At 46.9% G+C, this 27,697-nt stretch overlaps 1 protein-coding gene, 1 long non-coding RNA gene and 1 other non-coding gene across 7 annotated transcripts in view; 2 read left to right on the top strand and 1 right to left on the bottom strand.

Annotated features, from left to right (window-relative positions):
- CCM2 (CCM2 scaffold protein) overlaps nt 1–17,361 on the bottom strand; it is a 56,039-nt gene extending 38,678 nt beyond the window's left edge. For 2 of the 5 annotated variants that reach the window (XM_074367754.1, XM_074367757.1), the window contains exon 1: nt 17,180–17,361. In XM_074367754.1, coding sequence (XP_074223855.1) covers nt 17,180–17,209 — 30 coding nt within the window. In that variant the 5' untranslated portion in view covers nt 17,210–17,361. The remainder of the gene's footprint in view (nt 1–17,179) is intronic. The other 3 variants (XM_074367756.1, XM_074367753.1, XM_074367755.1) reach the window with 3 other exon arrangements.
- A 377-nt stretch (nt 17,362–17,738) lies between these two features.
- On the top strand, nt 17,739–27,463 carry LOC105080529 (uncharacterized). The gene is made up of 6 exons (XR_012508311.1): nt 17,739–17,753; nt 23,622–24,056; nt 24,394–24,442; nt 26,412–26,611; nt 27,105–27,208; nt 27,331–27,463. It is a non-coding gene; the product is annotated as an uncharacterized LOC105080529 (long non-coding RNA).
- On the top strand, nt 24,955–25,086 carry LOC123612738 (small nucleolar RNA SNORA9). Its single transcript, XR_006720030.1, has one exon. It is a non-coding gene; the product is annotated as a small nucleolar RNA SNORA9 (small nucleolar RNA).
- Nucleotides 27,464–27,697: the final 234 nt, after the last annotated feature.

Genomic DNA, 27,697 nt, shown 5'->3' with positions numbered 1-27,697 from the left:
TAATGCTGAACCCCAATTACCCAAAATGTTAGCCCCCAAAAGAATTCCATTCTCAGTAGGACTGTACAAAGAACCTGTACTCAGTGATGACCATACTTTGAATGCTGTCAACGAAAATGTGGAAATTTGTCTTCTTTCTTTTTATGTATTATCTACTTAATATCCTTGGTCTTACCTCGTGGTCCACAAAGCCCAAAACACTTACTACCTGGTCCTTTATGTGAAAAGATTGTCAACCCTATCCCAGAACATACAGCAAAAAACGAAAAATCAGAAAATATGAGAAAAATCAAAGGCCACGGAAGTCCGATCCACAAAGTCTCTTGGTGACCTTGGAGGAGACAGGACAGACAGAGCAAGGAGGCACCCAGACAACAGAATAGGCTGATGAACAACTCGGCTCTGCAGGCAGAAAAGGCCTGGCACAGGGAGGCTCACTGGGAGAGAGACACTCAGACCCATTCTCGTAAAAGTGCAAGATTTCAAGAGGAAATCTAAAGATTTCCTGTAAGGAAAAACGAAAAGGTTTCCTGGAAAGGACCAAGGATCAGACAGAATTAGGTGCTTCATGCCAGCAGGGGACACAGTGATCCCTCCAAAGTTCCCAGGGCAAATTACTTTGAACCTAGAAGCTAATACAAAGCCAAACTGTCAATCAAGTTTAGGCAAAATAAAGTTATCTTCATATTTGCAGTGCCTTGGAATTTTTACATCTTAAAAACCCTTTCTGAAAAACATACTAGGGTATTACTACCAGGAAAAAAAAAAAGGTATAAGGGAGAAAAAGAAATGAACTCCAGGAAAGAGTGGAACTGACCCAGGAATGCATGCAATTAAAGAAATCCCAGGAAGATAATCATGCACCGATCCAGCAAAACAACTGACTCAAATTAAAACAGAACGGTAAGGGAAGGGATGTGTGTAGCTCAGTGGTAGAGTGCATGCTTAGCATGCACAAGGTCCTGGGTTCAATCCCCAGTATCTGCCAGAAAAAAAAAAAGTAGCAAGTCCCAAAGGAAAATGTGAGAAGATTCCATTACATAAATTATATGATTAAGATCCTAGTTCCTGATGATAAAAATGACTCTTTTGAAAGAAAAGCAATTTGTTAGAAACTCTAGAACACAGAAAGTTGGTCCAAAAAAAAAATCCACACATCATGATCCCAATGAGAAACATACTAACCCATGGCCTGATTCTCCTGAACACAAGCATAGACTGACAGTCTCCATTTGACCGCAATGCTTGACACATTCTCCTTCAGAAATACAGATTCCGTGGCAAAAAAATTACATTTTCCACTCAGTCTAATCACACTATTTGAACTAGAACTCAGACTGTATTCAGGTACTAGGTGTGCTCATTGCTTCTGGGTGTTTTCAGTGGATGCACCTAAGAAACACATGGTTTTAAAAAGAAAACTCATGGGTGGGGAGGGTATAGCTCAGTGGTAGAGCACATGCTTAGCAGGCATGAGGTCCTGGGTTCAATCCCCAGTACCTTCGTTAAAATAAATAAACCTAATTACCTCCCCCCACCAAAAAAACAAACAAACAACAACAACAACAAAAGAAAACTCATGAATTCAAACTGATATTCTAATTCAAAATGAATTGAATAGAATTTTTTTTTAAGTTCTTTAACCTTACCCTTGTCTCTGTTTTACCCTTACGTGAAAAGTCTTGGCGCCTAATGACATGTTTAAATGATCGCTTCCCAAGACTGAGTCCCCCGCTGCCTGGTTATCCAGTAGCCCCGACGCTGGTGCACACTCATGGCCAGTGCTCGGGGTGGTAAGAACCAGGTCTCCTCGTCTCAGCAACCCCTGCGACGCCTTCCCAAAGCCCGGGTGCGGCAGGCGTCTGCTCGGTGGAGTCTGGGTGGTTCGTGTCTGGGTAACCTCAGCAGGCTGCCTCTCTGAGCCTGGCGTCCTTTGGACAGAGGTCCCAGGACTGAACCCAGCGACATCTGTGTGAGGCAAGCAAGCACTGCCTCCCCCCTGCACATCCCCTCTCCCAGCACACCCCCTTGGCCCCCCGTGGCAGGGAGGGACTCCTCACCTTCTCAAGGACCCCAAGCCCGCTGAGGGAGAGGTGAGACAGAAGACCAGCCCTGAAACTGATACTTAACCTCGCCCTAACTCAATCTCACCATCCCTCATTCTCTTGGCAACTTTCCCCTCCTCAACTATTTGGTCGCCCTGAGGTACAGATCATTCATTCAGAGAAGTCAAGTTAAACCCATCATCCTTTCCCTTCAGCCATAGCTTTCAAAGTAATGGGCATTCCTTAGAATCGCCCATGGCAAACAATACTTTAGTCATCATCTTATGAATGCTCCAATTGCACCATCCCTGACGAGCAGCGGTCTCTTCAAAGTGGACCCTGGAGGCCCCTGACGGCTCCCCCGACCTGGAATCAGCCACTGCTCCGAGGGGCGCTGCTGCCCCCTAGCGGGAAATGCTGGTGCAGACCCACCACTCCCCCAGGGTGCGCACTGCCTCATCCTTTCTGGGACTTTGTGACAGAGAGTGAGGAGGTCTTTTTCTTGGGGAAAGACCTCATGAGTCCATAGTGATATTTCCAATTCAAATTGAGGACTACAAGCTCATTAATTACCTTCTTTGCTATCACACATAGTGATAAGCCAGTGTGTAATGCTGTCAATGTAACCACAGGTTCACTTTACCCTAAAACAAACGGAACAGTTGCAAAATAACGATACCAGTATTATTACTAATAAAGTGATTACTGAAAACAATTGTTTAGGGGTTTTTTTTGTATTTCTTCTTGTCCATAGTGCTTGTCCCACTGCAGGCACACTGTCGGATTTCTATGATTTATTTACTTGAGATAACTCTTCTCTGTGAGGTTATGTGTTTCATTTGTTTATGCATTTCTATAAATTGCTCTTGATTTTTAAAGTGACTTTTTTAATATTTTGATTCAATTTGTAATACTGTGAAACATGACATGGTTCCAAACTCACAAGACCCATGCTGAGACTACCCCTCCCTTCTAGATGATTATCTAAGAAAGATCAGCGAGTACAGATCCACACGCACACACGGAAGCACGCGCGCAGGTGCACACACACGTCCCGGAGCCTGTGTGCGGGGCGGGGCGCTGCCGCACATCCCACCAGGTGGAGGAAGCACTGCTGAGGGAGCCCACGCCTTGCGGATGGAACAGGGCCACGATGAACGGCCAGGTGCACGAACCGCTTCGTATTTCTGCCAGTGCTTCCTGGGGGGAGGTCTGTGGCAGTGGGAGGCCGGGTCCGTCAGTGGGCCAGGCTGCAGCCCGGCACTGCCCCTTTGTGCTTTGCCAGGGGTTGTGCTGGCCGGCTGCTCATCCCTGACCACCCAGGGATTTCCACCGGCCTGCAAGGTGAGAAAGGGCGCTCCATGTGGTCTTAGTTCTCGCCAGGGTCAGAGCTGCCTTTTCACAGATTTGAAAGCCTTTTGCGTTTCTTTTTCAGTGAGCTGTCTGTTCCCACCCTTGGGCTGGCTTTTCCTCTCAGCCTTTGTTTTCCCTATTTTTAGATGATTACTATACACGGGATATTTACCTTTTGTTTTCTTCAGTTGCAATCTTTTTTCAATATGTTGTCTTTCTACTTTGCTTATGTTTATGTTATCAGATCTTCTGCTCTTTCCCCTCATTGCTCTGAATTTCAAATTAAGGAAGCTTCCTCACCTCCCAGATCACTGAAGAATTCACCCATGCTTTTGCCTAGCGCCTTTATGGCTTAATTATTCTGTTTGTATTTAAATCTCTGAACCATCTATTGTTCATCCTGGTGTACATGATTTTACCCTTTCCACATGTTTGTCAAGTTACCCCAATACCACCCATTCATCATTTCCCCACGGCTGCAAAATGCCATCTTACTGCGCACTCAGTTTCCCTACAGATCAGGGTCTGTTTCTGCATCTTCTCCTCTGTTCCTGCAGCTTATCCCGGGACAACCACGTAGCTTTCATCAGGGGCAGGACAGCATGACCCAACCTGGGGTTCCTCCCTCATCGCTCCTTTTCAGAGGTTGTTCTTGCTTGTTCAGAACAAAACTGATCTTTAAGTCAAGTGGTCTAGCTCCACTGAAAAGCCCAATGGTGTTTCTATCAGGGTCACATTATAAACTGACTCGGGGAGAACAGACACTGTGGCAATGCCACTGTCCCAGCCAAGCACAAGGTGTCTTGTACTTCAAGTCCATGCTTGTGAGTCCCAGGAGTCTCTCTCAGAGGGATTTTGAGCGTTTCTGTTCATTTTAATCCTAAAGTATATATCTGTAATCATAATCTTCTATGATAGGCTGGAGTTACTACAGAACAAAGGGAGAAGCCAAGGCGGCTGGAGGGGCTGAGCAAGTGGGCGGGAGGAGACAGCAGCTGGTCTAAGAGCCCAGCCTGGGATGCAGGAACAGGGGGTGGGGTTTGGGAAGGAGGACGAGGTCCAGGAGCCTGCCCCGCCCCCCCACATATTGCTGTCTTCACTAGAACCCTGGTTGTGGTTGTGCATTTGAGCTGCACTATTTCATCAGCCCATGTAACTGGCAGAGAAACTGCAGAGGCATTGAAGGCAGAGCCTGGAGGCTGGTGTAGGTGACCCTGCATGGAAAGGCCTGCCAAATGCACAGCTAAGAGTGACTGGCACCCCCAAAGGGGCCAAGACGCACTAGTGAACCCGTGTCCAGCCCCGAGGTCCCACCCAGTCAGGGGAACAGAAGCCACTGTTGCACGGAGCCTTCAAACAGCAGGGCTGCTGTCCCCACGATGCCTGGCATGGTAACGGGGCCTGAATGTGTTGCTGCTGCTGCTGCTGGCTCAGACACTGCTAGTGCCTTCCAAAAGAAAGCTGGGCCCCCCAGGAAGAAAACCAAAGTCAGTTTGCCTGCACCTGGCAGAGTGAGCAGTAGGCCTTTACTGCCTGAACTCTCCACCAGCCACCCAAAGCCGGCACGTGCCAAGGGGTGGTGGTGCTTCTTCCTCGTGGGAGTCGTAGCGGACTGACAGCTTCCAGAGGGAACCACCTGTGAGGCTGCATGCCATCCAACCACTTCTGTCTAAAGGGGCAGATCACGGGGAGAGCGAAGTCCAAGGCCTCACTTTCCCAGGTCACCTGTGAGCCATCTGGACAGCACCATAGGGAGCATGTCACACACTGTCCCCACAGTCACTAACAACAGAGAGGATGCCAACCCTCGATGGTCCCTTGGGATATAGAAAACGTTTCTCCTATAAGGAGAGGAGCACCCACGGAGGGAACTAGACGAAGGAGAAAAGCACCCACTGAAGGAAAAATGATGACAGCTCGACCACAGTTCTGACAAGTTCTCTCCCAACTGCCTTCTCGTAAGGCGAGACCCGCCCCAGAAATGCCTACTGAGAGACAGAAAGAACACCTCCACTTAATGGCAAAACCTAGCCACTTCCATAAACAGGCAGCTGCGCGTGGTCTGGACCGAGGGGAAGCAAGGTCCCCCTTACCCACACTGCCGGCTCAGGAGGGCCTCGCCCACCAGGCTGGACCCAGGTCACGGCTGGTAAAGATTGCCTTGCCCCCAAGGTGCACGGTCCACGGAAGCTGAGCTGTCTGCCTTAGTGCTCATGAATCTCCCACAGCCCAATGCACTGGACACAGTGACCAAGGGGCAGCCGTCCAGGCTCCCACCGTGGGACAGATGTGACGGCCAATCCGTGACTGGAATCTTCATGGAGCCCACATAAACACCCACAAAGAACCACTGCCACTGGCAAGGCCAATGGGCATCCCCAGTAGAACCTGGCCCCACGGTGATGGGCGACCAGAAGAGACTGGAATGGCCAACAGGATGGTCTTTTAAAATCTAGCCACATCCCTGGTGAGTAGACGGTCAGGAATGTGATGGAAGCAACACCAGAGATGTGCACAGAGACACCGAGCGCATGCTGAGAGAAAGGGCCGGGCAGTGTGCTCGCCACACTGCTTCTGTAGGGGCCACCACCTCAGTGTCAGTTCCCCTAGGGGTACACAGGCCCTCCTGTGCTAGTCTCGCAGTTTTTCTTGAGTTTGAAATTATTTCAAAATACAGATTCTTTAAAACACACATCAAAACAACACATTCTACAAGGGCACACACAAACAAAAGGACCCCCATTAAACACGAAAGGACGGTTGCCAAGGAAGGAGGGATATGAAAGAGGAGGGGGGGGACTGGGGAGCAAAGAAAATGAGCAGATAAATGAATAAATAAAATAAACAGAAAGCACCAGGGAGGCCTGGCAGGGAACAATCATATGTATGATCAACTTAGCCCTCTTTGTCTGAGATCCAAAAAATGGAAGAAAGAAGGCAGGGACGGGAGAACGGGGTATTCCACTGCTGAAAGGGGGCATTCGAGGAGACAAGGCAGGCCGACGTTTCCAGGCCCTTTTCCGAAAAAGGCAAATCATGCCTCCTCCCCAAAATAGACGTGGCACTGGGGACCCAAGCACGTTTCTTACGATGTGGAGGATCCAGACATAAGGATTTCCCGAGCAGTATTCCTGGCATATTTGGGGTAATAAAATACCACCAACAGGACGTGTTGCAACAAGTGTTTCTGCCTCTGGTAGTTACAACAAAAATACAGCTCTGAGAGGGAACCAAAGTTCACACACACACAGGAGGGTCACTCCAGAAATGGGGTCCACAGGTGTCTGTTCAAAACAAGTACTAAAACACAACCGGGATCTTTAGAAGATTCACAACCAGTTACCTTGACTCCTCGACCTCCTTCCGGGCTAAGTAACTCCACTCCTGATGCTTACCTGGAAGGCATGCTTCATCTCGGGCTTGTCTCTACATGTGCCCAATGCTGCTACAGAAACCTGTGCTGATTAGCACGGAGAAGCCCAGTGGGCCTCGGCTTCTGCAGCAGCAACAGGACCACATGATGCGGAGCTGGGCTGAGGTGGGGAGGGGTGGTACGGAGAACGCGCTCACTCTGCCCAGTGTACATCCTGACCCACCGCTCTCCGCCCTTCTAAATGCACTCAGGCCTCTCAACCTCACAGCACTAAGACACCCCCCAGATCCACCATCAGATGGTGAGGGAGATTGAGGAAGGAAGCAACAGCTCCCCAGAAATCACTGTACTCAGTGGGCCCTGAACAAGTGTTTGAAATAAATGACACCAAAGAAATAAGACTGTGGGGGGGGGGAGGGTGTCGCTCAAGTGGTAGAGCGCGTGCTTAGCGTGCATGAGGTCCCAGGTTCAATCCCCGGTACCTCCTCTAAAAACAAACCAACCAACCTAATTACCTCTCCCCAGGGGAAAACAAGGAAGTAAGACTGTGTATACAAACACAAAAGTATACACACATGGGAAGGCAATCTGAAAAGCTCTAATAGTTGTTTCTAGCAGATAAGATTTTTTCCATTATTCTTATATTTTGCTATTTTTTTCTAAGATGTAAGTGGAGTTTTTAACTTAAAAAAAAACCTTTAAGTGCACTTTGGAAAATAAAATCCAAAATTATTAGCTAATACCATTTTCATCAGCTTGGTAAATTTTCAACAGTTTGGTAATGTGCTACGTGGGCGTGGATATTCAAAAACAAGCACTCTCACAAATTGTTAAGAATAAAAACTGGTACACTCACTATGGGGAACAAATTGTCACTATCTATAAAATTACAAATATACATAAGCTTCCCTGACAACTGCATTTTCAGGAATCAATCCTGTAGATACACTTACACACGTGTTAGGTTAGTAGAAGGCTAATAACTGCATTTTTTGTTAGAGCAAAATGATAATCTAAAAGTCCATAAATAGGCTACTGTTTGAAGGAATTATATTAAACCACAGAAGAAAATGCCATTCAGCTCTTCAGAAGAAGAAAAAAACTATATACCCATAATGAAAGATCTCCAAAAAATATTGTCAAGAAAAATAACCCCAAAGAGGTTCCTATTCTCAAAACAGAGTAGATGGTATCAGAACAACCCTCTCACAGATTAAGGTTATGACCTCTAGGATCTAGAAGCAATAACACCCCAACTGCAATAAGCACATCTACTAACCAGATCTTGGTTTCTAAATATCATTTCCACTGAATACAATCAGCGCTCCTTGGACAGGTTCAGGGCTGGACAGGAAAGTATCAGATTACCCAGGAACAATTTTGTAGCAAATGTAAGCAAGAGCTCAAAGAATACTAGGGATTTGTCACAAGACACCAGATACACAATAATATAAATATACTTAACATGACTGAACTGTACACTTAAAAATGGTTAAGATGGTAAATTGAATGTTAGAGATTTTTTACCACAATGAAAAATAAAGACACTAGAGTCAGTTTAAAGTAGCTCCTACTATCTAAACTTGGGACAATTTGAGCTTCACAGTAAATAATGATAATACAGGATTATAATCTTGTGAGTAGAATAAGAATAAGAATTTTAAAATAGAGAAATCTGGCAAGTGATCACAGCTGAGGCGAATCGACATCAATCAACAAGTTTGGATGGAGTACGTGAATTAGACGGTAATATTGATGATGTTAATTCCTGATTGCCATGGTCTTAGTGATATGAGGTTGGAGTGTCCCTGTACTGAGGAAATACGATCTGAAGGACAAAGGACCACGGGGCATCATGTCTGCAATTTAACTGTAAATGGTTCAGAAATGTTAAAAATTAGGGAATCTGGATGGAAGGTATATGAGTGGTCTGTGTACTACTTCTCCAACTTGTACATAAATTTAAAACTATTTCAGGGGGAGGGTACAGCTCAGTGGTAAAGCACATACTTACATGTACAAGGTCCTGGGTTCAATCCCTAGTACCTCCATTAAAAAAAAAACAAAACGATTTCAACAGAAAAAGGTGACAAATCAATTGAAAAAATCATATAATGTTGAATTTATAACATGTATAGAAATAAAATGTGTATCAAAAGTTATACAAATGAAAGGAGGAAGTATAAATGGAATGGTACTTCTGAAAGGTTCTTACACTAGATAAGAAAGGTTATGACATTAATTTACGGCAGTCAGTGACAAGTTATGGATGCATATTGTAATGCTTAGAGGAGATACAGCAGAAGAGCAGTTAGCAATAGAATGGAATACTAAAAATAGTCAACCCAAAAGAAGACAGAAAAGGAGAAACAAAGGAATAAAGTGCAAAGAGAAATAGAAAACAAATAGCAAAATGGTAGACAAATACAACCAGATCAACAATTACATTAAATATAAATGGCAAAATTAAAAGGCAGAAGTTGTTACCCTAGATTAAAAAAATTAACAACTATGCTATTCATGAAAGACACACCATACAAACATACAGCATAAGAAAGCTGCTGTGACCATATTAATATCAGACAAAGTAGATTTCAAACTAAGGATTATTGCCAGAAATAAAGATGGTCATTTCATAATGAAAAAGAGCCGTTTCAAGACATAATAATCCTACCAAAAAATATGAAAACAAATATATGTCTGTATATGCATGATGGGACACTGTGCTGTACACCAGAAATTGACACACTGTAATTGACTGTACTTCAATTAAAAAAAAAAAAAAGACAAAATAATCCTAAATGTGTATGTTCTTTAGAGCAGAGCTTAAAAATACATGAAGCCAAAATGAACAGAACTACAGGGAGAAACAAGTGAATCTAAAACAATAACTAGAGATTTTAACACCCTTCTCTCTCAACACCTGATAGAATTAGCAGACAGAAATTCAGTAGGGAATATTCTGGCAGTGTTTTATAAAGTTAAATATGTAGTTACTATATAATTCAGCAATTCCACTATTAGGTATTTGGCCGAGAGAAATGACAACATGTTCACGCGATGAGTTGTTCACAAACACTTATAGCAGCTTTTCATAATAAAACTAAAAAGAACCCAAATGTCGGACAGCAAGTGACAGATGAATTGTGGTATATACATACAACAAAATACTACTCAGCAGTAACTGATACATGCAACATTATGGATGAACCTCAAAAACATTACGCTGAATGAAAGGATCCTTGCACACGAGAATATACATATATTGTATGAATCCATCTGTATGAAGTTCTAAAACAGATAGGACTAATCCAGACAGAACTAATCGACAGTGGAAACAGAACAGTGGTTACCTGGGAAAGGGACTTCTAAGAGGCATAAGGGAAGTTTCTGACTGATGGCAATGGTCTATTTCTTGGCAGGAGTTTGGGTTACACAGGTGTATGCATTTTTTAAAATTTAGCTAATGTACATTTAAGATGTGTACATTTCACTAAATATAACTTTAACAGCAAAAGAAAATTATAAACAAATACTGAACTCTAGTTAATAATACGCCTGCTGAAGTGTTTAGATCAAAGTGCACTGATGTCTGCAATGTACTTGAAATGCATCAGAAAAATAAAACAGGTTGACGGATGGATAGAGGGATGAGGAGATGGGTAGATATGGATAAAACAAGTACAGCAAACATTATGGTAGAATCTAGGCAGTGGATGTCCTAGGTACTTCCCGTAAAAATTCTTCTGACTTCGGTGTATTGAGAACTTTTCGTAATAAAATGCGAGGTGGGGGTGCTGCTGGAAAAAGCAGACTGCGGCTATATATTCCTCTTCTAAGGAGCAGGGCTGAAGGTGTACAACGTGAAGGGAAAGGAGCCTTAGAAGAGAGCGTGAAATAGGTCTGACATTAGATGTACCACAGGCAGGTCTGCTTCAGCTACTGTGCGTTATCTCAGAACATAAAACGTTAAGTGCTATTTACAGCAACACATCTAGTGGCAACAATAAAACACTTAGACATGGTGAGACCTGGAACATTTCCTTATGTGTAACAAGTAAGATAACACACTTGACATATACGTCAGTCTGAGGCATTAAATTAATAAAACTGCATCCCCATCATGTAAAGAGCAAGGGAAAGAATGGAATATTCTAAACCACACCTGCTGTAGAATTAACAATAATGACACACAGGAAGCATGTTAGATTTGGGTAGGAAATGGCATGTAATTTCAAACTATAGGATGGATAATAAAGATTCAAATAAATAGAAGTCTCTCTCTTCTTCTCAGAGTCACAAGTAACAATATAAGTGAAACAGCATCTCCCACCCTGAGTGACACTTCCACACCAGGTTCTCCTGAAGAACAGTAATGCAACAGGGTCAGAGGGACCGGTTTTCTCACTTTCAGAATTCGGCTGTTCTTTCCACCTCCTGGATTACAAGATACACACTGCAGTTCACCATCCTAAGCCTCGAACAAAAGCCCAAAGTCCAACTTCCTGCTGCACTTATTAAGGAGGATTATTCTCGTTGTGCTGCGCACATCTAATGCCTGGGATCAAATGCCCTCTTAACATAATCCAGAAAACTGCTACTGTTCAGGCACACTTAGGAGGAAAAACTGTAACGGTTTTGGCACTGGACTGAGCTAAGGGAGAAATGTCCTTTTTATTTCGACTAAACTGACAGATCCAAATCTAAACTCCCTCACAACTGCGTGACTGTTAAAACTGAGCGCCACATTTGAAGAAGTGCCACTGTCCTTGGACTGAGGGGTAAGAAATAGTGAACGGAGAAGCAGAAAGTGCCAGCAAAGACCATGGGTCAGGACAATGACACGGAGGCTCAGCCCAATCCCCTGCTACAAACCCCTGGGGGGAGTGTGAGGCTTGGGGCCCATGCATAGTAGGGTGCAGGTGGCCCCTCCACTTTGAGTAGTCTGTCCATGTCTGAGGTGACAGTGGAGGCCAGGTCCTCAGAACCTCAGGGCTAGACTGAGACCAAGTCCCACTGAAAGGAGTCCTAGCACAGGACCAGCCACCTTAGAGTCCTGTCCTATCAGCCTGATGTCTAGGATCTGCTTCAAAATAACCTGCTTAGTCTGCCTTCACAAAGCACCACACACCTGGTGGCTTTAACAGCCCACATTTATTCTCTCCCCGTCCTGGAGGCTGGAAGTCTGGGACCAAGGTGTTTGGTTTCTCCTGAGGCCTCTTTCCTTGGCTCAGGGACAGCCATCTTCTCCCTGGTCCTCACACTGTCCTTCCTCTGTGTGCATCTCTCTGGTGTCTCTGTTCAAACTGCCTTTTATGAGGGCGTCAGTCACATGAGATTAGGGCCCACCCGACTGACCTCGTTTAGCCTTAATCACCTCTTTAAAGGCCCTATCTCCAAAATATAGGCCCATTCTGAGGTGCTGGGGGTCAGGGCTTCACCATACGAAGCGTGGGGGAACACAATTTTGCTCGTGACACCTGGGGAGCAGGGATGGATGAGGAAAACCTGCACCTGAAAAGACAGCTGACAATACTGACAATATTCAACACTGGGGTACGGGGGCTTCATTAGGAAGTTTTCTCTACACTTGCACGTGATGTCTTCATAACAGAAAGATTTTCTTATTCACTCTTATCAAACCACACTTCCTACCAGTCTGCCGTCACCTGTCCTCTGAGCTCCGCTTCAAGCTCTGCAGCCACAGAGCTCGCCTGTCCCCCAGCATCTGGGCCTGGCACGCAGTCAGTACCGACCGACAGTTCTTCAAAGAATAACAGAGAACCTCCAGCGGCTTCAGCTGCACCCAAGACCAAAACCAAACTCCCCTCATCCCACACCCCAGCCCCAGTGCCCTCCCAGCACTTCGGGGCCTCAAGTCTCCACCTCTCCTGCTTCTGATCATCACATACATGGTCCCGTGTAGAATCAGCAGATGCCTGTGTCTCTCTGGATATGCTGGCACCGGCCCTCTGTCATTCTCTAACATTGTGTGAGCAGTTCACTCTCCAAGTAAAATGCAATGTCCTTAGCCCTTCCACTGTACTAAGCACGTAATAGGCACTCAAATAAATAAATATGATGATTTCACGCCGATCAGCTAAATCTGTAGTAACTTAACTGAATCACACCACAGAGTGGTAATGAGGATGGGACAGTTGGGTTATTATCGCCGGCAGAAATGAAGAATCAAAAGACCAACAGTAACCGCAGTGACCAAACCGACTGAGCACAGAAGGCACCTGTCCCCGACCTCATGGGGCAGAATGCTGACGGCCCCTCTCATTTCAGAGCGGCCCCTACTGCAGCACTATTGCTTATACAAATGTTTCCTCTGCACTATCTTCCTCTTAAACGATGCCTGGAGCAGTAACAGAAAAGCACTGTGAGATTCTGATGTGCTTTCTGAATCTAAATTATTTTGGTCAGTGGGTTACCACTCTGACAAAGGAGACCAGGGAGTCCACAGTTCCTAATGCTGAAAATTAATACATACACGATACTGTGCAAACAGTCATTCTCCAAACCAGAAGAGGAGCGAGCCTCACAGTTGCCAGTTATTTGGGGCTCGCCTACTGACCACCTGACCCAGGTCTCTGCCAGGGACCTCCTGCGGTGGTCCTCCTGCTTCCTAACCCCAGGGCACCAGACTGCCACCCAAGAATCGCTGTGACAGCTCTCCGACAGAAAAGACAAAGCAAGGTATAGAGGCCCAAATTCACTTTGTTAACTCATATTATGACTATGGCAGCTATGGAATCAATTCAGTTATAAAGGCAATTTAGTAAGTCGTGACCAGCAGTTAAAAAAAAAAAAAAACAGCAATGAAATCAGGGAGTGCATTGCTTGTAGTAAGAATCCTGTCTTTAAACTTTCACTTGAGCTATACAAATACTTACGTGTACCCGCACATACCTGTGGAGAAGGTATGGCTGCCTGAGGGCTGCTGGAACTTAGCTCCAGTGCCCAGGTCCTCACAGACACTAGCTGAGAGATGATTTGACAAGTACATGGGCCAATAACTGGGGGCCCATAACCTAGAGGGTTTTTTCCTCCCCAGTTTTGACATGGAAATTTCAAAAATTCACAGAAGCAAACAGAATAACAAATGATAAATACCCACTGCCAAAGTATTCAACTATACCTTCCCTTTTTTCAATCTAGTTTGAGTAAAGCAAATCACAGAAGTCATATTATTTCACCTATAAATAGCTCAGGATATATGACTGTCAGATCAGAACTTGACAAAACACAATATTACACCCGACATTATTAATTAATTAATTATTAATAATTAATTATAATCCTTCATTATAATTTATATCCAGTCCTACATTTCTAAGGTACTTCATAATCTTTTTTTTTTAAGAATACAAATAAAGTAGGTCAATGTAAAAATATTTAACTTTGTTCAGGTTGAAATCACGGCCACCTGTGGTGCGACCTATGCCCCAACAGCAGTACAAGCAGCAGAAACCGGGACCTGAACAGGGTTGAGGGCCAAAGGTGACTTCCCACAACTGTGTCTTCCCAACAACGGCGGTGATCCTCATCTGAATCAACTGTTTTCACAAAAATGCACACAATCCTACCCAAGCGTACACCTAACTTTCTTACAGAAAGGAATTACAATCTGACAGAATAGTATCAAAATGCATGGAACTCGGGTCTGTCTTGTAAGGAGGCAGCCTTATTCTCCAAACCCCAAACCAGGACTTGTGGCCTGAAAGGTACCAGTCACTCTAGGGACACTCAGGCAAGAGAGTGACCTCCATGGTCATTCCTACTCCTGGGGTCTCATGCCTCTAACAGCCAGTGGACGTCTCTGTTCACACACTCATCCCCTAGACCTACCCATTTCCCCACTATTCCCACATCCCCGTCACCCAGCACCTTCCGTGGGACATCACTGGCTCAAGTCACCCTCATCACATGTGCCAGGGTAGCCTGAGAAAGGACAGGGCTGTACCTGTGCACTTTATATGAAATCCACTCTGGTCTACTGGTTCTCTGGCAGCTCCATGACTCCTGTCCTGAGGAAACAGGCCACGTTAGAACAAGCCTGAATAACTGCTCAACAGAACACCAAGACAAGCATCTGAAGATCTGAAAAGCCTACCGATCCACATTTTTAAAGGTTTAAATCTGCATTTTGGGGGAGTTAACTTGGAAAGAGAATTTAAACGTCCAGAAGATACTTTCATAAAACTGGTAAGTCATTATGCACTGCTTTCGCTTGAATTTGTGTACAAGTTTTAAAATAGGTATCTCTGGATGATTTACCATAATGAGAACAGCATATTGAGTTGGAGGTGACCTCACATTGAATGGAGGAGCAGAGCAGGAAGGTTCTGCTGGCCTGTGATTGGCTGAGAGCAATAGGTAAAGTGTGCTAAGTCGTGGCCTGGATAGGAATCCATGCCCCAGAGCTGCCTAGCCTGCCAGTGGGAAAATGAGCTAGGGCAGTGGCAGAATACAGAGAAAACATAAAACTCCTGGCTTAAGCAACTGATTACCTCCTCTAATACAAACAATGAAATGTATTAACCTTCTCTAGGCCTAAATCTTTCCACTGCCACCCCCCACCCATAAAAGTCTTGAGTTTTACTTGTTTTTCATTTATATTCCAAAAGCTCGAGGATGTCTTACCACTTCTCTCTCTAATACCGCTGAATGTTCAGATGTTTCAATGAAAGCCTGTAGAAGGCTCTAGAAGAAATTCAGTCATTCTCATGCTTCCCCGTCACAGGCTAGCCCTCAACTTGAAAGGAGTAACTCTCCGTAGGAGGCACTGTTTGGACTGATTATGGAAGATACTGTGTAGCTAGGTTTGGCCCCTTGCTAGGTGTGAGTTAGCTAATCTATAGAACTCTGGCAGCCAAGAGCACTGGTGACAGGCCATCTCCTTTAAGGGTCCTGATCCACCTGACTATGATGACAGGGAAGGACGGAGCTTTAGTAGAAACATGAAACTCAGCTTTCCCCCTTTTTGGTGGGCAGCATCCCGTTGTGGTCTCACGCTTGCAGGCTAAATCACTTTCTCCAGCTGTTTTCCAGACTTAAACCATCTTTGTAGGCAACCGCACCTGATACTGCACTTAAATGAGACATGCATATTAATAACATAATAAAACAACCAGTAAAGAAAGGAGAGAAGCACTACACAGCCCCCTGGAGACCACCTGGTTACACTTCATTTCAAATACCTCTTTAAAACGGGGCACCCTGTAATGAGTAACCACCAACTGAAAGACACAGCTGACTCAAAGAGCAGAAGATCACAGGATTTATCAAGGTCTCTCTTAAACTTGTGCATTAAAAGTGCACACACATTTATTTAAACGAAAAACAGGTAAGACACTTAGACGATAAACCTTGTATTTGAAAAAAGATACATTTCACTGAAGCCCATTTTCCATTTTAATGATAGCTTATCTCACATGGTTATTTGTCTCCTTAAAATGTTGGGTTTCTTTATCAATTTCTGTAGCCTGTAATTAAAGCCACATTTTTTTAAACTACATAGACTAAGGAGCCTCTTGAACTACGTCCTAAATCCAACTGCCAAATGTAATGTCACTGAAATCACTCAGCTTGTATTAGGTGGAGCAAAACTCAACCTGCACGGGCTGCACCGGGAAGCACAGTTTTTGCTTTTACTTGATGGCCCCAAATTGAAGTCAACTAAGCAGCAAATGTTTCTGCCTTAACCTTACTTACACCCCATTTTCTCTAAGGTACCAACCCTGGAAAACTTTCTGGCCCATAACCCGGGCCAGCTCCTCTGCGGTCCCTGGTCACTGACCCTCAGGGAAGGCCATGTGGAGAGCCTGGGTTTGGGGGGAGTCACTGACCGGAAGGGGCGGAAAGGCGTGGCTCCTTCCTCCCCCGCGCGCCCAGCCGGCAAAGGACCACCTAACCCCATTGTCCAGGGGCTCGCCTCCTACTCCATCCTCAGAGACCGACTCCCGCAACGCTGTCCCGGGCCTGACCGTGCGCCGTCCACCCCGGGGCCCCGGTCTGCCCGCCACTCTCTCCTCCAACTGTGTGCGCCGCCAGGCCTCCCCACGCCGGACTTCCCACCCCCGGCCTCCCCACCCCGACCCCCACTTCGGACCTCTCCTTGCCGGGCCTCCCCACGCCGGACTCCCGCCCAGGACCTCCCCACGCCTGGCCTCCCCACACTGGAGTCCACACGCCAGACTCCCGCCCTGGACCTCCCAAATCAGAACGCCCCTCGGCGGACCTCCCCAAGTAGACTTTCCCACGCCCCGCACCGGCTGACCAACGGGTAGCCCCGAGGGACCCTCCCTTGTCCCCCCAAGCTCCAGCCCCACCGCCTTCCCCCTGCCTCGGTCAGGGGTCCAGCCTGCCCCCGCCCTCGTGAGGACGCACCCCGCGCGCTCACCTTCTTGCCCTTCTTGCCTTCCTCCTCCATGTCGCCGCGAGCGGCCCCCGCGGCCAGGCCCGCCCCGGGAGCCCCGCGCCGCCCGCGGCTGCTACATGCTCGCACGGGCCCCGCGGCCGCCGCCGCTCCAGCGCCGCCCGCCTGGCCGCAGTCTCCGCCCGCGGCCGCCAGGGGCCGTCCGCGCCCAGCACCCCGCACCCCGCACCCCGCACTTCCGGGCCGAGGGCGCGGCCCCGCCCCCGCGAGCACGCCCCGCCCCGCATGCGCACGCCCCCTCAGCCCACACGCCCCGCCCCCAAGCCTTCTGAGAGGACGAGAACGCCCCTACCCTGCCCGCCCCTTCAGGGCCTCGGGAGCGCGTCTGTAGCACCCCTTTCCCGCCCCACGCCCTTCAGGGAGGGCCGAAACACGCCTGCCCCGCCTCCAGCCCGCCCCCTGCCCCAGAACCGCGGGAGTGGGTCCAGCTTTTCAATTCTGCCGCCATCTTTAGGGCAGCCAACTTCCCAGCCTGCTTCGCGCTCAGAGAGACGGAGCTCAGGCCGACAGGAGACGGAGGGCGGGGCCGGAGGGAGAGGTGGGCCCTGTGGGGAAGGTGGGGATGGGAAGAGGAGGGGGGTGTGGGGCTTTCAGAGGGGGTCCTGTGGGAAGGGAGGGCGGGGCTGGCTAGAAGGGGCGTGGCGGTCGGTGGGGGCGGGGCTGTGGACGGGAGGTGCCGGTGGGAGGAGGTGGGCGGGGCCTGCGGGAAGGTGTAGGCGGGAAGGCGAAGGCGGGGGTGGCGGGGGTGGCGGGGGTTGCAGGGAAAGGGGGCACGACATCTCCCTTTTCTGCTTTTGCTCTTCTTTTCTGCAGCTAGTCTTTTTCTAAGACTTCCTCTGTTCCAATGTCAGCCTTCCTTAGACCAACACGTCATGAAAATCTAAATTCAACAGCGAGCATATCCGGACCCTATCAGAATAAAACGTAGAACCTTAACAGTCACCTAGAAATAACTGCCACCTTTTGCAGATGAGGTCCCAAGGAGTGGTTTGCCCAAATTTGAGTCAGCAGTAGCAGGCCACTACTTTGCCAATAAACTTAAGCTGCCAGTAAGAACCTTATAGCACAGCTTAAGGAATGTAAACGGACACCAAACAAATATTCATCTCAATGGATTTTTTTTTTAGAGTATTGTATCCTGTACTGATCAATGTGTTGTCTCTCAGCTCTATGTTCACTCATTTCTCATAGATGTGAGCAGTCCTCCTTTGCCAGATGGCCCAGAGTAAAGCTTTGCCTGTAAAAACTTCTGGGAGGCAGTGCAGGAGGAAGGGGCTTTGCTGCCCGGTTCCTTTCTTGGCAGGCACCTGCAGACAAACGCCTCTGAAGCGCTCACCTCCCCATCTTAAGGGTTACTTCTCCGACTCTGGGCTCTCCGAAACACCCGGCAGAACACAGCAGCCAATAGATTCCTCCAGCACCAGAATTGGGAAGTTTTATATCAGAGTGCTTTGGCAAGACACTTCCCCACGAACAGCTTTCCCTGCACTCTAGAGGGTGGACTTGCAGCGCGTTCTGCCAGGACTGCGCTGCCATTTGTCGAGCTGTAGCTACTCTCCCTCCAGCAAGTCTGGACCTCAGTCCTGGGAGGGGGATGGGTTCTTCCCTGGAGGCTTTATCTCGGCCCTCAGAATAGTAGCTGCTCCTTCTATCTACTATTCTTGTGTTCTTCAGAGTTCTCTTCACTTTTAATAGCCAATCCCTTGTAACCCTAATCCTCTGTTATACTTAATAATTCTTTATATTAAACCTTCCCTGCACTGTGTTTCTGTCCCCTGATTGGCTCCTATCACATACAGATACCAAGGAAATAATTGGTTTCTAGCACTCCCCAAAGGCATTAGGTATTCCAGTCCCTTTGGCATGTAAAGCATAGGTGTGGGAAATGACTTTTCAATCTACCTCCTGCAACAATATTGCTGGCCACATTCACAGACAAATGTAGTGCATGAGATACCTATTCTCCCACCATTCACACAACAGAGGCCAGACAGTGAAGGTCTTACATTCACGTACCTTTCCATACTTATTCTGTAATGCTATACATGATGCTACTGAAACTTCCCTTAGCCTGTGTTTAAGGGGGAAAAAATCGCTCTACTCCTGTATTTCTCCTTTGCTCTCACACTTCCACCACACGCACACTTCTGACACCAGATGTGTGAGCACTTAGCCCACACCAAGCAATTCTTCGACACCAGCTGTATGTCCTACACTTTAACTCAACCCTGACAATATCTCCTGGAGACAGCACCAGATGCCACCCGTTAAGGGCTCAGTCCCACAAGACTGTCCTGCCCCCCCTGCTTCAGATGCCAATCGAAAGTCCAGGTTGTTCCCTGTGCCTGTGACCAATCAGCTATAAACTGAAGGTTCCCATGACCCCCTCCTCCAGTTCAATTAATTTGCTAGAATGGCTCACAGAACTCAGGAAGACAGTTTACTTACTGTTTACGAGTTTATTATCAAAGAATATGATAAAGGGCACAGATAAACACCCAGAGAAAAGAGATGCCTAGGGCAATGTATATGGGAAGACCCCTTCCTGCAGAGCTTCCTTGCTCTCTTCTGACCACACCACTCTCCCAGCACCTCCATGTGTTCACCGATCCAGATCTCTGGACCCCATTCTATTGGAATTTTATGGAGGCTTCGTCATGTGGGCACGACCAGTTATGAACTCCAGTTCCTCTCTGGAGGTGGGGGAGCTGAAAATTCCAGGTTCCGAATCATGGTCTTTCTGGTGACCAGCTTCCATCCGGGAACCATCCAGGAGCCCACCCAGAGCCGCCTCATTAGAACAAAGACATTCCTTTCACCCAGGAAATTTCAAGGGATGTGGGAGCTCTGTACCAGGAACCAGGGGCGAAGACCAATATATGTATTCTCTATTATTTTATGACCCGACCCTACGCTGACTCTCCTCAGGCTGCTCCTACCCATTGGAATGCCTTTGCCTCATCACCCCATACCCAAGTCCAGGCTTCAAGTAAAGTTCTGCCTACTAATAATCAAATAGTGATAATTTGGAAATAGAAGAAGACCAACTAAATGAGAACTGGCAAAGGCTCTTTGTTGAGAACTGGCTATAGTGGGAGTCGGCCACCATCACTTGCATTTGGCAGAGACCCAAAGGCAAGTAGAGGAGTGGGGGTTTCCTAGTAAAAAAGTAGGGGTTGTGGGCCTGGGGAAGTTAGAGGTGAGTTAACTAGAAGTGGGGTGTCCCATGTGATTGGTTGGGGGAGTGTGTATGGCTTTCTCTGGTTGGTCCTAATTTAGAAGTGGGAACAAATTAGGGAAGCTGTCAGTTATTAACCAAGCTCTGGCCATTTGGCTTGTTTGGATTGATACAGAGGTTATTGTTTGGCTTCCTGGATTGTCACTAGGGACAGCAGTCTGACTTCCCCTAAGTCTGACTTACAGCAGCCAGCTTCCTGGGCTGGCTACTGTAGAGAAGGGGTTGGTTCCCTGGGCTGGTTGCTGCTGGTTGTGGGTCAGAATTCTATTTTTATGAATGGTCAGGCCATTATCCCTTTGTATATGCAGTCTTTTTCATTACAGATATAAGGCCAGCTACAACAGTAACAGAAAATAGTATTTCTCCCAAGGTCACACAGCTCGGCTGTAAAGTGTCCTAACAGCCTCCTTTTTTTTTTTTTTTTTTTTGCCTGATTACTGCTTTGTTACCAGTAACTTCTTTAGCCTGATCTGTGGCCCCACCTCATGAACAAAAATGACTGAGGCCCAATTATTTAACCATCTGCAGTAAATGGAAGCAACAATCTAAAGCTGATCCTCACTTCCCCCTCCCGTCCTCAGAATTATTTAGTGCAATCCCAAATATTACAAAACCCCATTTCTGCTCTCATAATGAGAAGCAGCCCAGAACCCACTGGGGTGCTCCCTTGTTACAGCAGGTGAATGAAACAAGCTTTGCTGGATGCCTGGTTTCTCTGTATCGCTTCTTTCACTAAATCTTTGGATGCAGTTTTTTCCTTCTGCAGCCCCCAGAGCACTTTATTCATGTATCTCTGATGCTAGAGTTAACCACGTTAGGACATTTCTTGTACTAGACTGTAAGCTCCTTTAAAGATAAGGACTCGGGAGTTGGGGTTCCACTTTGTATCTGAGTTCTAATGAGAGAAATGATGCACACTTCAGACTGAGATGGAAAGGTGCTGCCATTACCTGGACACAGCTAGCAGATAACTAACTAGATGTCTCTGAGTTGTTCTTGGACATATGCCATGCAACACTTCATACCACACTGTGCACATGATAAATCCAATGTTGACTTAATTGGTGAAGAAAAGAATTTCTTTAGAGTTGATTCGAGTGAATTGTCAATGATTTATAATATCCCATTTTTATAAGGATTTATAATATCGTTATATACTTTTATAAGGATTTATAACATTCAGTTTCCAGGCTTGCAAATGATAAAAGACCAAACCAATGCTAAGTCATAATGACCCCTCCAAAGTAGAGCCACCCTGTGGACCCCCAGTGAAAGAAACCTTGTCAGCCCTGCTTTGATACCTCCTTGCCCCTTTCTATATATTCTTTCAGAGCCAAATTGCTACTTTTCTTTCCAGGCATACATTCTAATTGGCTTGGAAGAATAATGGGAGTTACTCTTTTGAGATGTGATTTTGGAGAAAGTTCTTTTCAATATTCTGATAAGTAGTTAAGAAGACAAGTCTCTCTCTTTGTGCCAGTCTCATGCAGCCTCCTAGTATAATGCAATTGAGCTTTGATTATGTGATTTTTAATCATATAATCACATGCTGCTGCTGCTGCTGCCTGGTAAGGATGAAAAGAAGAATGAATATTGATTTGATGGCTACTTTCCCTTCAGGTTCTGAACCATACAACTGCATTTACTATAGGTCTTTAATAAGTTTTAACATATGATGGGGTTAGTTCTCCAACGTTATTCTTGTCAAATATTCTAGCAACGCTAGTTCATTGATTTCTTCCATGAGAACTTTAGAATCAACTTGACTAGTTAAAAAAAAACATATTGATACTATCACTGGGATCACATTACATTTACAGGAAGAACCGACCTATTTATGGTGTTAATTTTCCTGGTCAAACATACAGGCATTTCCATTTGTTCAAGTTTTCCTAAATCTGGGTATGTATGAAAGATATTTGCACTATTCCCTGTATTTTTATGTTTGAAATATTTGATACCTGAAAATGTAACCTGAATTAAATGTAATTTTAAAATAGTTGATCAAGAAAATAATTTCTCATTCACAGGACTAAGACATCTTATTTTATTATGAGGTAGCAGTCAGATGAGTTTTGGCATCCTTTCTTCTTACTTGGATAAGTATCCACAGAGCTTATTCCCCTCTCTAGTGATTTGTTGGTTAGCATTTCAAAAAAAAAAAAAAAAGCCTTTCTCTCTTTCAGCCCTTGGAGAGCCCACTTTTTTTGGTCACACATAGATACCTACACCCTCAAGCCCACACTCTGATCCTCCATAACCATTTACCTTCCTGGTTCTCTTTGATTATCTCATGGCAGAGGGACAGAATGGAGAAAGCAGTGAACTTTAAGCTAAAACAACCTGTATCAAGCCCTTAGCCCTCTGAGATCTTGAGCAAGCCACTTAATCTCTTTCGGTGGATGTTAGGTTCCATGTTAGCAATCTGGAAGCAATGTTCCTGCCTTACTTGTCTGAGGAAATTTAACAAAACAATGAGATTTGTATACTATAAATCGCTTTAATGTATTTAAGAATTGCTCTATATAAAAGATGAATTTCAAGTACTGCTCTGCTTTTCTGTACTTACAGAACCAAGTTCTTGCCTTCCTAGTCTGATATTCAAAACCCTTGAATGTGTAGTTTTTATCCATCTCTCCTTATGGAGAAGACTCTACAATCCTGTTAATACTTAAGTGGATCTCCAACAAGCCACACCCTTTCTAATCTCAGTACCTTCCAAAGTGCTTTTCTCACCCAGTGTGGGAGAAATATAAATAATACTAAAATTCCCTCCCAACTCAGAAAACCTCTGGGAGAAGAAAACAATTTTTTTTTATCGTGTAAGCACTAAACCATAATGTGCATCACAGTTGAGCGACTAAAGGGATGCAAAGACGAAAGGAAACTCCGCTCTTCTACATAGCTAAGTTCACATAACCCGTAGGTTGCGCAATTTGGAGTCAGGCGACAAGTGGGCCCTTAACCTCAGGCATCTCCCAAGGGAGATCGGGGTTTCTCTCCCTTGACAGTAACATTTCAGAACGAGGGTTCCCAGGCCCTTGGGAAACATTCCTGAGTTATGAGACTAGCCGTAGGCTTATTTAGCCATTAGGAATTTACATTCATTTGGAAGGGCAGAGAATGCAATTCTGAAAGTCAAGGGGGTGTCTTCCCTATTTTCAACAGGAAGGACCCAGCGGCCTTCCGCCTGCCCGGGCCTGCCGGCGCCCAGCTCCCGGCTTGGCTCCCGTCCTCCTGTTCCTTTCCAGGGCCCGCTTCCTCGCCTTCCGGGGTACCCTATCCAAGCCCAGGGGTAGCAGGGACGCCCTGCTTCCACTTCTTTACCGGACTTCCGCTCCCGTCCTCACGGGGCGCAACCGAGCGGCACAACTACCTCGCTTCAAGCCTCCCCTCGGCCCCTCCCGCATGACGTCATTTGCCGGGGCCGCGAGTCACGTGACGCTGCGTGCGTCTGCCGGCAGGCGGCGTGATGACGCGAGCGCGGGGCGTGCTCGGCAGTAGGCATGGCTGGCGGCTATGGTGAGGTCTCTCCTAGGTGTTGTCGTCGTCATCCGGGGCCATCGAGGGTCCTAGGCCGTGCCTGCCGTCTGCTGAAGCCAGGTGAAGGTCGTAGGGCCTCGGGGTCCTGCTGGGGTGCGAGGTGCCGGGTGTCCGGCCCAATGGGAGTGGGCGCGCCGCCCGCAAATGTCCCACGCGTGGCCCCTTCGGTCGAGTAGGGCGCGATTAGGGGCCCTTGGCCTGAGCCGTTCCATTCTGCGGTTGGAGGGGACTCGGGACCATGGCTCTAACCGAGCTTCTGAGGGTCCGGTTCGTAGTATACGTGTGGCCTTGGCGGGCAGCGCTAGGCGGGATGGGGTCGTGGGTATGGCCTCCCAAGGGGCGAGAACTAGGAGGGAGACTCAAGGCCTGGCTTGAGCTGACCGCGTCTTTCCTCCAGGTGGACCACCCTCGACTCCTCCGCAGCAGATCCTCTGTAAGATGCACTGGTAAGTGACGCTACCTGGGCCCCAGCTCACCACTCCCAGAACTGGGCCTGCTGTTCTTCTCCACCATTATTTCACGGGGAAAATCCTTTCCGAATCTATTTTTGTGTCTTGGCCTTCAGTTCCGAACTATTTTCTGAACTGTAGCCTACATACTAAGAACGCGATGGAAGAAAGGGCGATTTTGTGTAATGATAATGACGATAAGGATATTTCTGTGGTCTTGTAATTTTAGGAAGTTCTGCTCTGGAATTATAAGGAGTAAAGTTAATTCTTAACCCTCTTCACTACTTGATAAGGCCGCCTCCAAGGCCCTTTCCCTCATTCCCTAAGCCCTTTGGAACGGATTGCTGTTCGTAGTCCATCCCTTCCTACTGTCTGTGAGTTACCTGTGTCCATGGGCTCCCGTAAGAAACTCAAGTAGGCCTAATTCAACCCCACGATCTCTTCTCCCAGCTTCCGACCTCGGGGCTGGTGCTCAGTAGGCGTACTTTACGGACTTAGAGGAGCGTGACCTGCAAGCCTCCAGCGTGCTTGGGTCTGTGGTGACCCTGTGCATTCCTACAGTGCTTGCAAGAAAATTTTGAAACGGTTTGAGGCCTTGCCCTGCTTCATCCAGAGCAAGGTTATAGAAATTTCAGACAATTGCTTGCTCCCTTCCGTGGTGTGCTTGGCAGTGTACAGGTCTGTACTGTCTGATGTGGTGACCACTTGATTCACATGGTTAAATTTAGAATTGAGTTTTTCGTTCACACTAACCACAGTTTAGATGCTCAATAGCCACATTTGGCAAGTGGAGACTTTATTTGACTGTGCAGGTTATAGAACACTGGTAATTTTGCAGAAGTTGTTTTGGACTTTGAGTGTTTGCTGTGTTACAAGATTGTTGGAAATTTTATTTTATAATATCCTTTAAAGCTTTATAGAAGTTGAAATTGGAGTTCAGAGGGAGTGGTAAAGGTGGAGGTGGACCAGCAGCAGGGAATAAAGAATAGAAAGGAATGATGAGTCCTGCCAAGAGGGGCTGACTATACAGAATATTTACAGATAGCAGGTAAGCCAATGAGAACTGGAGGCTAAGTTCTGTAGCAAGGCTGAGTACCCCAGGAGCTGGTGGAGGGTGCGTTGATAAAGGAAGACCTCGTGGGAGAAGAGGGTACTGATTTGGTTGAACTCTTGTTTTGTGCCACACTTAATTCTTAACCCACTTTAAATCTTTGAGGACTACTGAAAGGCACTCTTAGGTCCAGTACAGATGAGAGAGGTCCATTCAGAATCATGTGAGCAGGGTTGCCAGCCAGTGACTTGTAGGCTGGGGTCAGGTGTGAGGCCTCTCCAGCCCTGCAGCCTGCGCTCTCTTCCAGAATGCTAGACCAGGAGGGAGGAATGGAATCTAGAAGCAGGTGGGAAGTTTGGGTCAGAGGGGAATGGGCCTTGCCTTTGTGTAAGGGCTGTTGGGTGCAGTCAGGGATATGCTGGGACGGAGAGAGCGGCCAGCATGGTCATTGGAGGTCAGCGCAGCTCCTGTGCTCCTGATTTCTGTGTCACACCGCACATTATCCCTTGAAGGTTGGGGCTTCTAGCAGAATTGAATCTCTTCAGTCCAAGTGCAGATGCTAAACACACCAGCCTCCTGGGGCTGTCGTCAGGAGACACTTTTGTGAGTCTCCTGTTTCTGCAGTCCTAGGAGCAAGGCGCCGTCTGCCCTTTGCCCCAGGCGTTCTTTTCAGAGACCTTCGAATAGCAGACAGCTTTGGGAAATACGAGGTAGAACCGCAGAGCAGAGCGCAGGCTTGCCCGCTGTCTGCTGTAGACTTGGTTTTCCCTGTACTGTCCTGTAGTGCTGCCCGGAGCGGGTGCCTTCTGGCTCCCCTTGTGTCACCCTGTAGGAGTTGGGGCCGGTGGGAAACACTGTTGCTTTGCTGCTGCTGTTGTGAATAATCAGCTGTTTTTTGCCACATGTCTCCTATAGCATCCATGTGGCTGACGGGCTACCATGTCACCTTTCCCGGTTCCTGACAGGCGTGGCTTCCGCAGCAGACTATGCTCTGTGTTCCTGCCCCAGTACATGACAGGTGTTTCAGCAGCAGAAATCTCAGGATGTCTGAGCTAGAAGAGACCTGAGAGAGAATCCCTTCAGTGGCTGACAAGTTGTTCATGGGATCTGCAGTGGTAAGTAGGCAGGAAGAGTCTGGCCTAGCAAATCTCTTCACTACACTTCCGTTTTATATGTTCATTTTCCATAAGCACAAAGCCATCAGCTTATTCTTACCTTCCATATTGTAAGTCAGTGACTGAGTCCCAGAAAGGTTAATTGCCTTCAAGTTCATGAGACTATTTTGTGGATAGATGGTTGTCTAGTGTCTAGACTTGTGGGGTCCTGGTTCTTTGGCACGGCAGTTTGATTGCCTTTGTGGTTTTGGATTCAACCCACAGCCCTTTCCCTGAGAATCTCCTAGGTCAGTAGTGTGTCAGCCTGGCTGTTGGTAAGTCTGTCAGAGAGGCCACTTGCTCACAGTGGAGTGAGGAGTGTGCACCCAGGTTCCATTCTGTTTATTGCCCCTCGGTAGCACTTGGGAACTGTAACAGTCCCTGGCTGTATCCTTACGTCACTTAGTTTTCACAGCACGCCTCCTGATTGTTTCTAATTTCCTTGTTTCTGCAGCTGAGGAAGTGGAAGCTGATGTTGTGACCTGCCCATGTTGGCACACCTGGTGACCGTGCAGCAGAACTTGAACCCAGGCCTTTGCGCTTCAGTTCTCTGAGCAGGTTTGAATCCTCACTTGCTCCCCTGCCAGGACGAGTCAGGAATTTCTGATTCTTGGCCCAGGCTAAGGTGCGGGTGGCTCAGGGCCAGGTGTGCACGTCTGACTGACATTCTCTGACCTCAGGTTTGGTGCCATGCATGCCGTCTGCTTCCAGAATAAGGATCCTCGCTGTACTTCAGGACTCAGGCCCCTCTGGCATCTGAATGAGAATATATGGTTACTTTTAATATTTAATAAAATGGCTTTAAATGTATAATTCAGTCCAGCCTGTTTCTTTTTTCCATATGTTAGATACAAAAGGGGGGAAGACCCTTCCCTTAAAGGAATTTCAGCCAAGTTTTAGGGAGCCTGAGGATGTCTCCCATTCTTACTGCTTTGTAAACTGCAGAGTGGGTGCTTGACCTTGAGATCCTGGGGTGGGTTCCATTGGCTTGATGGACTTCTGTGCCTCTTGTCCCCCTCACCAGTGTGGGTTAGACTTGGGTACGCA

This window comes from Camelus bactrianus, chromosome 7 (assembly GCF_048773025.1).
Source record: "Camelus bactrianus isolate YW-2024 breed Bactrian camel chromosome 7, ASM4877302v1, whole genome shotgun sequence".
In the NCBI taxonomy this organism is placed as follows: Eukaryota; Metazoa; Chordata; class Mammalia; order Artiodactyla; family Camelidae; genus Camelus; species Camelus bactrianus.
The sequence above is the reverse complement of the archived record's forward strand: the minus strand, read 5'-3'. Positions and strand labels throughout refer to the sequence as shown.